This window comes from Hypomesus transpacificus, unplaced genomic scaffold, assembly GCF_021917145.1.
Source record: "Hypomesus transpacificus isolate Combined female unplaced genomic scaffold, fHypTra1 scaffold_30, whole genome shotgun sequence".
In the NCBI taxonomy this organism is placed as follows: domain Eukaryota; kingdom Metazoa; phylum Chordata; class Actinopteri; order Osmeriformes; family Osmeridae; genus Hypomesus; species Hypomesus transpacificus.
The window spans coordinates 1,980,078-1,992,232 of record NW_025813826.1 but is presented as its reverse complement, the minus strand read 5'-3'; the positions used below and the strand labels follow the sequence as shown (position 1 = coordinate 1,992,232).

The 12,155-nt window shown below is 45.0% G+C and overlaps 1 protein-coding gene across 2 annotated transcripts in view; it reads left to right on the top strand.

The window, feature by feature from the left end:
- Window positions 1-2,067: 2,067 nt before the first annotated feature.
- Window positions 2,068-12,155, top strand: part of setbp1 (SET binding protein 1) — a 32,807-nt gene continuing 22,719 nt past the window's right edge. Inside the window, exons 1-2 of one of the 2 annotated variants that reach the window (XM_047015350.1) lie at window positions 2,068-2,773; window positions 10,903-11,453. In XM_047015350.1, the coding sequence (XP_046871306.1) occupies window positions 11,046-11,453 (408 nt within the window). In that variant the 5' untranslated portion in view covers window positions 2,068-2,773; window positions 10,903-11,045. The remainder of the gene's footprint in view (window positions 2,774-10,902; window positions 11,454-12,155) is intronic. The other variant, XM_047015349.1, reaches the window with a different exon arrangement.

Genomic DNA, 12,155 nt, shown 5'->3' with positions numbered 1-12,155 from the left:
GTCACATCCTTCAACTACAGTCATTGTGTAGATGATAGGACAGTTACCTTGTTTCCTAAAATGTTATTTCCATCATTCACACGTATCAACTGTCCTCTGTGGGCCTCCACCCACCAAGGACAAGGCTGAGGGTGTTCTCATTCAAGAACACTTAGTTTCTGTATGCTTTAGTTCTCAGACACACACACACTCACTGACCACATTCGCAGCTCTGAAACAACAGGAAGCAAGTGACAGGGGTTGTTTGAGGTGCCAAGGTTTAGCACTGACAAACAAGGTTTGATTCTTGGAACTAATGACTGATTATATCATGTAAGAGTAACCTTTAGCCTGACTAGCCCCTGACCCCGAGCCTATAATGAAGCCCATGATGATATGCTACAGTGAATTGAGGGGGCAGCAACTGTTACAGATGAGAATATACATTTACATTTAGTCATTTAGGTGACGCTCTTATCCAGAGCAATTTACAGTAAGTACAGGGACATTCTCCCCGAGGCAAGTAGGGTGAAGTGCCTTGCCCAAGGACACAACGTCATTTGGCACGGCCAGGAATCAAACCAACAACCTTCCGATTAACAGCCCAACTCTCTAACCGCTCAGCCATCTGACCCCTAATTTGAAGACAGATAGACTAAAGGATTGACAGACAAACAGATTATATAGATTAGATCATTAATTAGATTAGCAGATTAATTCAGAAATACATTGCACCATGGCTAGCTACATCCACCCCATAATAATTCAATGTTTATAATTGAGAACTGCTCCCGCCTGCCTGTATCTAGTATCCATGGAAACCTATCTGAACTGGTCAGGGTTTGTGCATGTGAAAGAGAAAGAGAGGAAGTGAGAGAGTGACATAAAAAGATGGAGAGAGACAGAGAAAGAGGGAGAGACAAACAAAGAGGGAGAGAGAGAACAGTTTACTGATACAGTGTGGATTGATTGGCTGTTGGCAGCAGCTGTTGACCTCTCACACTCAGGGGTCTCTTTATATCCATACTCAACCCTCAAGATCAATACACAGACACACACACACACAAACACACACATTAACAGACACACAAACCCAAACACACACGGGCACACATATACACACATACATGCAGACACACACACACACACACACACACACAAACACACCTACACACAATGGTAATACAATACTGGTACCAAGGCTACAAATACGGAAATTGGAAACAAAGAGTACTGAAGCAGAACTTTCAGATTTGTAGGCTACTTTACATACAAAGAAAGACAGGGCTCCCAAGTTTTATCCAAATTTTAGCATGAGATTACCGTTCCTCTCAAAGGTTGGATAAAAAATTCTGTCCGACGGGGGTGGGGGGTTGAAGGGGGGGGGGGGCTGTGCTGGTGATATTTCTGATAGGCTGGCTGGTAGGTGGCATTTAACTCGAGACAACCTACGTCTTGAGAAATGGTTGAAATGCGTGAGTCTCACAGCAAATGCGTGAGACTTGAGAGCCCTGGAAAGATATTCAGAGGTACATGGCACACAAACTGGATTTGTCACCTGAACCGTAACCCTCATTGTACCTACTGGGGTTCTGACTGGACAGCAACTAGCATTCTAGAGAAGACAAAATGTTTGGTCTGGTGTTTTCTCCACTGGTAGGGCCCCGAGGGCTCTGTATCATGTTTTATCCATTGAAAGAGCACCCTAGAGAGAGCTGAATCCTGCTTTCTCCACTGGTAGGGCACCCTTGAAGGCACTTTATCACGTTTTCTTGTACACTGGGCAACCGTACAGGACCCTTTATCATGTTTACTCTACCATAGGGGCATCCTAGAGGGCACTTTTGTTAGCATGTACCCCCCCCCCCCCTCCCTTTCTGAGTCCACCACTAATGTGAACTGTCAGGGAGCATGTGCATGTTTGCAGTTATGGGACTGAATATTATTACACACTAGGCTGCGGTTCCATAGCAGTTCTGAATTAGTCTGCACGAAAGTGTGAGACTAAATTAACATGAGGTGTAGCCAAATGCAAGAGCACACCTCTTGGAGGCGATGTTGCGCCCCTCTCCTTTCTCGCCTCCAATCTCCTCCTGGACGGACGGAGTTTAGCTGCAGCTACAGACTGTTCAGCGAGATCATTAACAGACACGACACTCAGCGAAGAAGAACGAGCAAGCGAACACCCTGATACAATTCGGGGAGCGCAAACCGACATAAAACCGCGCCTTTTGAGATCCATCAACACCATCGTCCGTTAAAACGGGTTTACTGCAGGCTTGCCATTGACGTTTCCCGTTGGATTTGGGATTTCGGTCGGATGCATGCCGAGCGCAAACCGTTTGTTTTCACTGCAGTATAACAGCTCTGTCTGATCCTCCCCCGAGTCACGGATTTGAGAGCGAGGGAAGCTGCCCTATGCAGCTCCCCGAGTGACCAACGACCGACAAGTAGACAGAGCGAGACAGATTGTACCCCGCAGCATTGCACGTCGCCCCGCTAGCGAGACGGCACGCAGGCCCGGGCCGCTCTCTTCTTAGAACAGTTCAGCGTTGGAGAATTGATTTGATTTTCGCTTGATATTTTGTTAGATCACCCTTTTCTCAACGGTTCCTGCTCTTGACGCCATTTTCCTCTGGGTTTTCTTCACCAAAAAAATCTTGCTCCATTTGACAGCTCCGCGGGAGGCTGTCATCCCATCCGTCTGTTGAGTCGGTGTGGCCAAATGGATTTTAAATTAGCTTGATGAAATATTTACACGATAGACTCGAGTGTGTGACAACATTAGACATGGGTAAGTACATTCGATAAATAACTAATTTTTTTGCACACTAGATTTCACCATCTCAAATAAACAATTGACGACATTGCTGTCAGTTTGTGTCGCATACATTTGAGCCTCCAAACATTTGTGAGTACCTGTAACTTGTCACAGAGAGGAACCAATAAGGCATCTACGGTACTGCGTTTTAATGTGTAAAACATTAACAGCAACTGTAGACATAGTCTAGGGATCAAGACTCGCGTTGTTACAGTTCACTATACAATTATGAACGTGCCAAACAAGCAAGGGACCAGTGAGATCACCTGATCTCTCTGCTCTGTCATAGATAAAATCTATATCTCTTACACATTGCCTATCATAGCCACACGGTTATAACCACACATGGTCTCTCATACCCCTGTCATATAGAACTACTCTTGCTCTGTCATAGCTACATCTGGCCATTTGCTTTGCTACACCTGGTCTGTTTCATAGCTACACCTGTTATGTTATAACCACACCCGGCCTCTTATAACTTCACCTATAATAATTGCACCTGGTCTGTTATAGCTACACCTTTCATAACCAAACATGGTTTGTTACAACCACACCTGGTCTGTTTTATCTACACTAAGTTTGTTATACCTACACCTGTTATAACCACACCTGGTTTCTTATAACTACACCTGGTCTGTTATAACCACACCTAGTCTGTTATAACTACATCTGACATAACTAAAGCTGGTCTGATATAATTACACCTGTTATTACTAAACCTGTTATAACCACACTTGGTCTGTTATAACCACACCTGCTTTATTATAACCACACCTGGTCTGTTATAACAACACCTGCTCTAACCACACCTGGTCTATTATTGTTGCACCTGGTCTGTTATTACCACACCTGGTTTGATGTAACTACACCAGTTATAACCACATCTGGTCGGTTATACCAACACCTGGTCTGTTATGACTACACCACCCTTCACGACACAGCACCACCCAACACCACACATCAAGCATCCAACACCACCCCACACCATACATCACCACCCCACACATCACCACCCACCCCATCCATTACCATCTCACCCCACACCACATCCACCCCACGCCACACTACCACCCCACCCCACACATTACTACCCTAAAACACACCACACATCACCACAACCTCCCCCACCCCACACATTACCACTCCACCCCACAACTCCCCACACACATCACCACCCCGCTTCACCCTTCAGGAAGGTGTGAGGAGATGCGAGGGAGGGGATTGAGGGCTAGTCTATGTGTGTTTTTAAACTCTATTTGGGAGTTTACAATTTGCTGCCTTAAAATACTGTCTCTGCCCTCTCTCTCTTCCTTTCTGTCCATCTCACTACCTTATTCTCTCTATCATACACAGATCTTACACAGACATATAAAAACATTTATTACAAATTTTACATCAAAACAGTGATATTCAATTGAAAGCCCACAATAGCAACATTTGACACAAACAAGCCAGAGATGTAGTGTTGGAAATTCTTGGAATTTATTTATTATAAGTACTTAAATAAACATAAGGAAGGACCATGTTAGCCATGGTAGCTATACGAACACAGTAAAGCTACTGACTGTATATTGAGTCTGCTGGTGTGTGTGTGTGTGTGTGTGTGTGTGTGGATGGCTTTAAATTGCAACCATTGTGGTGGCATATGCTCCCATAACATTATCTGTGCAATCTAAAAATATGTTTGGGAGCATTTGTGCGAGGCAAATAATTGTTATGGTGCTACTATGTGTCTGCTGTGAGCTGATACAGTAACCGGTCTACCTTTCTATCCAGCGTTACAGTTAAACTTTTTAACAGTTAAACATCATTACGTTCCTAACTTTAATACAGAATTTAGATAAGTTAAAATGAGCCGTCAGTCACTTCATGTCACTCTGCTCCGTTGTCACGTGACACAGAGCTAACTCGTGCAAAAAAATTGAATAGCTAAAAAGACAATATAAAATGTTTCAAACTTTTTATAGTTGGAAGCACCAGTGCTACCAAGTAATAACGTTGATTTCAAGCCCTGGTGTGTGTGTGTGTGCAATTGCGTGTGAAGTACAGAAAGGGGTTAGAGGCTCAGGCTGAGGCTAGAGTCTGGTGCTAGAGGCTAGGGGTAATCTGGAGGGTGCAGGTGTTCTGTAATTTGGAGGTCTGCAAGTGTACTGTAGTCTGGAGGTGTGCAGCTGGACTGGAGGCCTACAGATTGTGAAAATAACTCTGGTTACAGTCATTAGACTCTTTGACCTATCTTACTGGACACCAGAGCTGCGAGTGTGTCCTCGGGTGGAGGCTTTCTGACATTGTAGTACCGTCTCTTTTTTGTGTGTATAAGTGTGTTTGTGCATGTATTAGTGTGTGTGCACGTGTGTGTGTGCGAGAGAGAAAAACTATGTGCCTGGCAGCTGTCTCCTGTGTTGCTTTCATTGCCCCCAGTCCCAGGATGCAGGCTGGCTTTAGCACATGCCTTCTGGCCAGTCAGCAGCCTGACATTTGGTCATTCACCACCACACAGGTTCACACACACACAAATACAAATGCACCTACACATACACACTAGCATTTTGGACTAGGTCACACATGGAGCGTTCGGACCAGCAACAAGTTTCTCTTTCTGTCACGGTGTGTGGAGGGGTAGGACCCAAACGCAGGAGAGATGCGAGGCATGATATAACGAAGGTGTTTATTTTCCAAAAACGGGACACAGAAGGGTACTCACACGCAGGGGTAGTAGCAGTAATGACAAGACAAAGACTGGACACAAAACGGAAACCTAAATACACAGAAACAAATAAGACACAGGTGGACACAATGACGCTAACGACAACGAGACACAGGTGAAGACGATGAAAGGGAAACACTAGGGCAGGGCAAAACCAAAAACAATAGGGTTACTATTGTATACTTTCTCCATCCAGCTTTATCTCAGCAGTACTAGTATGCATGTGTATGTCTCTGTGTGTGTGTTCTAACATCATCATAATCCATAGAAACGTTTTAATTCTCAATGTAAACATGCAAGTGACACAGATGCATATGCGCACTACACAAACACACAGACAAACAGACAGGTACTGTAGGCATACAGGCAGAAAGACAGACAGGTAGGCAGACAGAAAGACATATAGACAGGTAAGCAAGTAAGCAGACAGGACAACAGACAGTCAGACACACAGGCAGACAGATATGCAGACAGACAGGCAAAATTGCCTTACTCTGGGTTAGCTGTGGTCTGGCCTTGTCTTGTTCTAGTCTTGATATGGCCTTGGTGTAGTCCTGTTCTAGTGTTGTTCTAGTCTTGGTATAGCCTCGGTGTAGCCCTGTTCTAATGTTGGGGAGTGTCCTGTAGTAGTCTTGGTATAGCCTTGGTGTAGTCCTGTTCTAGTGTTGGGGAAGTCCTGCTCTAGTTTTGGTGGTAGGCTTGGTTCTGTCTTGGTCCAGTTGTGTTCTAGTCTTATTCTAGTGGTGGTGTAGCTCTGTTTTAGTGGTGCAGTCTTGTTGAAGTCTTGGTGTAGTCTTGTTATAGTGGTGTAGTCCTGTTCTGGTCTTGATCCAGTATTGTTCTAGTCTTGATGTAGTCCTGTTCTAGTCTTGATCCAGTCTTGTTCTAGTCTTGGTCCAGTCCTGTTCTAGGGTGTGCATAGTCTTGTTCCAGTCTTGGTCCAGTCTGGTTTTAGTATTGTTGTAGTCCTGTCCCTGGTTTATCCTCACCTAGCTCTAAGCTCCTGCTTGTCAGACCCACCCAGATGACATTTCAGGGTGATAGATCTGGAAGCTGGAGTACACTGTTGTGTGTATGTACAATTTGTGTGGATATATGTGTGTTGTATTTATACAGATTTTTTTAATCTATCGAGATGGCTCTATAGGTCCATGTTGTGTATCTGTGTTAGTGCAAGGTTGTACCAATGACACTTTTCTATAGAAAGCGGAAATAGTAGCCTGGCTTTATGGCTTTCAGTCCTCGATAGCAGTGTCTATGTGTGTGCACATATGTTTGTGCCCTTGCGTGTGTGTAAAACAGTTCAGACGCAGTTTTTTTTCCAGACCAGCTCGTAAACCACATCTGGAGAAAGAATTTAGATTCCTTTCCTCCCTCCCTCCTTTCCTCCCTCCCTCCCTTCTTCTTCTTCTTCTTCTTCTTCTTCCTCTCTCTCTCTCTCTCTTTCTCTCTGCAAGATCCTCCTTTTTTGCTCTCTGAAAAGCAAAGAACACCAATCAGCTTCTTTATGTTTCTTTGCCATCCTCCAGCTTGATCTGTCCACTGCAAATTGTGATAGGGAGGGAGGGAAGGAAGCAGGGAGGGAGGAAGGGTGGAGCAATAGGTAGCTGTGTGTGGAGTTGTACTACTTCAGTGTCCATGCTTGTGATGCAGCCAGTGATTAAGTCTGTTATTGAAACAATTAGTTCAGTGACACACAGACAAACACAGGCACACACACACAGATTCCCTGAATTATAGATAGACAGGGCATGTCGTGGCTCTAGCAAGTGCAGTACTATTTTTACAAAAACACCTCAGTTTGTAAACCAGGGATATAGTCCTCAGGAGTGTTGCATTAGCCTATTTTGTTTATTGCCCACATATGTAATTGTCAATAGTGTTTCCACTGAATTACAGTTTTTCCTCAATCGACACATACAAATTGTCAAATGTGTAACTTTGTTCTCTAAACCACACACCTTGCAATTGCAAGTGACCACTAATTGCAATTGCAATTGACACCTAAACTATGGCTGTGTCTACTACCGTGCACTTTACAAAGTACACTGCAATACAGTGCACTGCAAAACAGTGCACTTACATATTCAGTGCACTCCGTCGCTGATAAGTGCTGTCTCAAATGGAACACTTACGTTAAACACTTGGTGGAAGTGACGGACGCAAATCTGCTCGCGACACCCGCAAAACCTGCCAAAATGAACGCGCTTCTCCACTCAAGTGGAAAAAGCTGCCGAAAGGGCTCCTCCTTTTCCCCTACGTAGCCAAGATGGCGCCTGTATAGGGCGAGTAGTGTCCATCGTTGTACTCTGTTTTTTTGGACCGTTTGCATTGCGCCATCCAGGTACTTTCAGTGCACTGAATTCTGCAGGTTTTGTGAGTGAAGCGCCCTAAGCACTGAAAGTTAGTGCTCAAAGTGCACAAGTGCGCGGTAGTAGACACAGCTTACTTCTTACAGTCTGTATTACCAACATGCATACCAATTTTTTTCTTCTAAGGATCTTTCACATGAATCAACATTTCATGATGGAACAAGAATAACAACTTTTGCTTTGCATTAAAGCACAAGAAGGACTCAGAAGTGCAGCAATTTGCTTCAATATCCTTAATTTATTCTGTATCTTTGTGTTACATACCTGTGGTGTCAGCTGGTGAAAGTTACGTCCCAAGTATATTCAGGACATTGAAATGTGGGGGCCTCTGAATGTCCTAATTATGTTATTCAGTAATGTCATAAAAGTTGCCTGAACGTAAACACGAGATAGGACGTTATAGGTACATTCATAACATACCCCATTTACACATTTTGAATGTACACTATAATGTATCGCTCAAAACGGTGGCATTCAGTACCTCTGAAAGAAATTTGAGGAACATCACAAAAGTCTCTGTTAACTTTCTTGTTAGATGGGCACTTCTGTTTTACTGACATTGTGATTTTGACAACATTTTAAATTTTGACCAATGCATGTAAGCAATTGAAAAAAACTGCCACCCCTCCGCTTTTGTGAACATAGGGCTTGTTCTGCAGACCTGGTCCTAACCAGACCCTCGTACATTTCATTTGTACAGAGGGTCTGGGATCGCTCCATTGACAAGCGTTAACTTCCTAGAAGGCGGGTACTCCGTGGAAGTTTAAAACTATTGGATCTGTTCAGAGCCACTCTGCATCTGCCATAACCAATCGCTAGCGTTCGCCTTAGCCAACTCCTTCACCACTAACGGAGCTAGCTGGAAAATCAAACTTTTCCCAAACCCTGTGGGGGGGAGGGCCACAACATCATGGCCACCAACAAAACTCAGCAAGGAATGTTCTTGCTCCGGCTTTAATTTATGGATATTCGGCAGCGTTGCCCCAACGGACCGAAAAGCTTCGCTGGCATCTTTCTCCGCCGCCATGACTGAACTACAACTCAAACTTGCGCACGACATCAACGTCATCGTTCTCAGCCTCTCCCTCTGTTTGGTGATTAGACCTACAAAAAATGTGTTTCCTGAAAACTGACTCATGCACTGAAATCCCAGACCTGGTACAGAAGCAAAATCCAAATTGAGCGGAAGTACGTAGAAGGGTAGAGCCAGGCTACTATTCTGCTGCAGTCCGCCTTTTAATTCTTGGACAATCTGCTGTTTTTCTTGAATGGATAAATTTGGCATATTTATCTCTGTGTTTGGTGTCAAAATGCCGACAAAGATTGTACTCCTTAACGCCCGTCATCGCAAAATATATACCAGTTTTTCTCCTTGAAGCACAAACATTCGCTTTCCCATCTTTATTGAAAGTGCCTTCCATCCAGGGCCGGATGCAGCCTGCTTTGACTGGGGGTTCAGTGATTTTTTGGGGGGGGTATCATGATTACGGAAGGGGATCGTATTATTTTTTATATTGATAGGCCTGATATTGATTTTTGAGACTGCTTATCGATCTGAGTGTTAATCAGGCGCGGAGCCAAGAGTTGTAAACATTCGGGGACTAGCCCAAACCTAGGACTTTTTCTGGGTTTCGTGTGATGCTAGATCGGGGCTTCCACACTTAATGCAAGCACGCACAGCGTGATAGTTATTATTTTTGCCCTTCATTTGAGTGCATAATAGCTTTTTGAACTTTATGTGAAATAAACATTGCAGACATCCCAACCTGCAGAGACAAATTTCAGGGAGGTGGCTTCTCTCCTATACCGCCCCCCTCCCCCCCCCCCCCCCCCCCCCCCCCCCCCCCCCCCCCCCCGAGACGAAATCAGGACGCGCGATATGCACCTTCCTCTACCAGAAATGGCTAGTCTCTCGTTCGCTCTAAATACAAAATCCCTGAATTTTGGGAGATGGTATAGCATTTGCGGGCGTCAGGGAGCTGCTATTGAAATGCGGGAGCCTCCCGAAACTTCCGGGACACTTGGGATGTCTGACTTTGCGGTTTTCCAATTGGTAAAACCTTGTCTGTTGAAGGTGATGTCTTTATCATTTCTGGCTCCAAATTGTCGACAGGGGAAGCAGAACCATGCTAGCTTGGCTGAGTAGCCTACTCTAACCAAGTTTGAGAGCGATACCAACTAGGGTTGAATGCCCGAGGACCTTGGCTGAAAATGCGCATGGGTTACGTTTGCATTGAAGTGCTGTCATTCAAACCATGCTCGCCTTTACCCAGTTAAACTTTGCGTTAAACACTGATATGTATACACTGCTTTCTAGAGGCGGGATGTCGTCACTTTGCCGTAACTTAATTGAAATGCCGTGGCGGGCCTTGAGTTTGACACTTGATTTATAGCCTACTGAAAGTATCCACTTGATATTGTCGTTCTGCTAGCTAGCCAGCCCCTGAATATCAGATTTCCCTATTTTCCGTACTAATCTAAGATCAATTTAATTGCGAATGCCTTTGTTAATTGCATTAGTTTAAAATATTTACTTTGCAGAGTGTCCGGTTCTCGAGATTTTAGAGGAAACTTGCTGCAGACCAGAGGACCAATCTAAAGTAAAGGGGCTGGGATGCGAAGAGAGCAAGCCAAAATAGCGGCAAATGATTTGATGTCGAAATGCTTATCCAAACAATGTCAGTCGCACGTTGGATTTTAAAGACAACACATGCAGAATATGAACTTTGCAGAGTGCCCAGTTCTTGAGCTGATCATGGGAAACCAATTCTAATTTGTACACACACACATACAGAGAGATTCCTGGCATTATTAGAGAGATGTTGCGGAAATTATGCAAGTTTGTCAAACTTAGCAACTAGGCCTATTAGTTAAAATATAATTTTGTAAGCCCCCGGGGAATACCCTAGCGGGCAGTGGTCTGCTTTGCATGTTAAAAAGCTGCACATTTTATATTGCTCAAATATCGCCCTGTTCTCATTCTCTCCCTGACTCTCTCACTTTCTCCTTCTCCCTCTCTCCAGCCTATCTGTGGATGGTACCAGTGGGTCTACCAGCCCAGCACCAGTAGCTGAGCCTACTACACCAACCCAACAGACTCTCTGCACTTCTATTGGCTGGCAAGCTACTGCTTCACCCTTCCTGATTGGTTCTTGCAAGAGCATTAATGGAGCCAAGGGATCTGGTTGGCTCAGTCCGATCAAAGGAGGTGGAGATCGAGGAAGGCAGGGCGGAGCCGAATCAAGAGGACCAGGAAGTAATTGGCTTGGTGCAGGGGGACGATGTAATCGACCACATCATTGGCGAACGCTGGGTGACCTCTGGGGAAGGGGAGGGGCTAGAGGAGCCGGGGGAGGGACTTGAGGAGCAAGAGTTTTCCATCAAGGAAGCCAGCTTCCAGGAAGGTAGTCTGAAGTTAAAAATCCAGACCACCAAGCGGACCAAGAAACCCCCCAAGAGTCTGGAGAACTACATCTGTCCTCCTGAGATTCGCCTGATAGGAGAGAGAGGTCCGCGGGGGGGCCGGGGGGGGCGACTGGGGCAGGAGGAGGAGCGAGGGCCGCCCAGGAAGAGGGTAAGAAAACTGTGCTGTGGCATTGGGATTAGTGGGAATCACCAGGAAAAGGCTTACTGTCCAGACCTGTCGAGCTGGTATCACTTTCTGTGTCTCTCTCTTTCTGTCTGTCTCTCTTTGTCCTTTTCTCTATCTCTCTGTCTCTCTCTTTCTGTCTGTCTCTTTCTTCCCCCCCCTACTCACTTCAGCTCTCAGCAGCTCCTTTGCTTCCTTGGCAACATAGGGTCAAAGTTCGCCACGTAATTGAAACCAGTCATGACTAGCTGAGAACACACACACACGTACACACACATACACACACAGGAGCTGAGAATAGGGCTGACATCAGCATGTGACAGCTGGTCTCTGCTCGATCCATTTGTGGTCACAAACCTCTCTCTTTTCCCTACCCTACACCTCCACCCCACCTCTCTCTCTATAAGAAACTGAAATAATACAGTTACAAATGTACCATATGCTGTGTGTGTGTCTAACAGTCAGACAGGTCAATGGGGACCTGAAGTGTTTGCAGAATTGTATTACACCATGAGTGTGTCTAAGCTTCTAAGGTGATATAATACTACTGCCTGATATTCTGACAGCCCATTGTTATGATCAAGGGTCTGTCTGTCTGTTTGCCTGTCTTCCTGTCTGTGTATCTGCTTGCCTGTCTGTCATTCTGTCTTCCGACCTGTCTGTCTATTTTTATTAATGTCTGTCTGC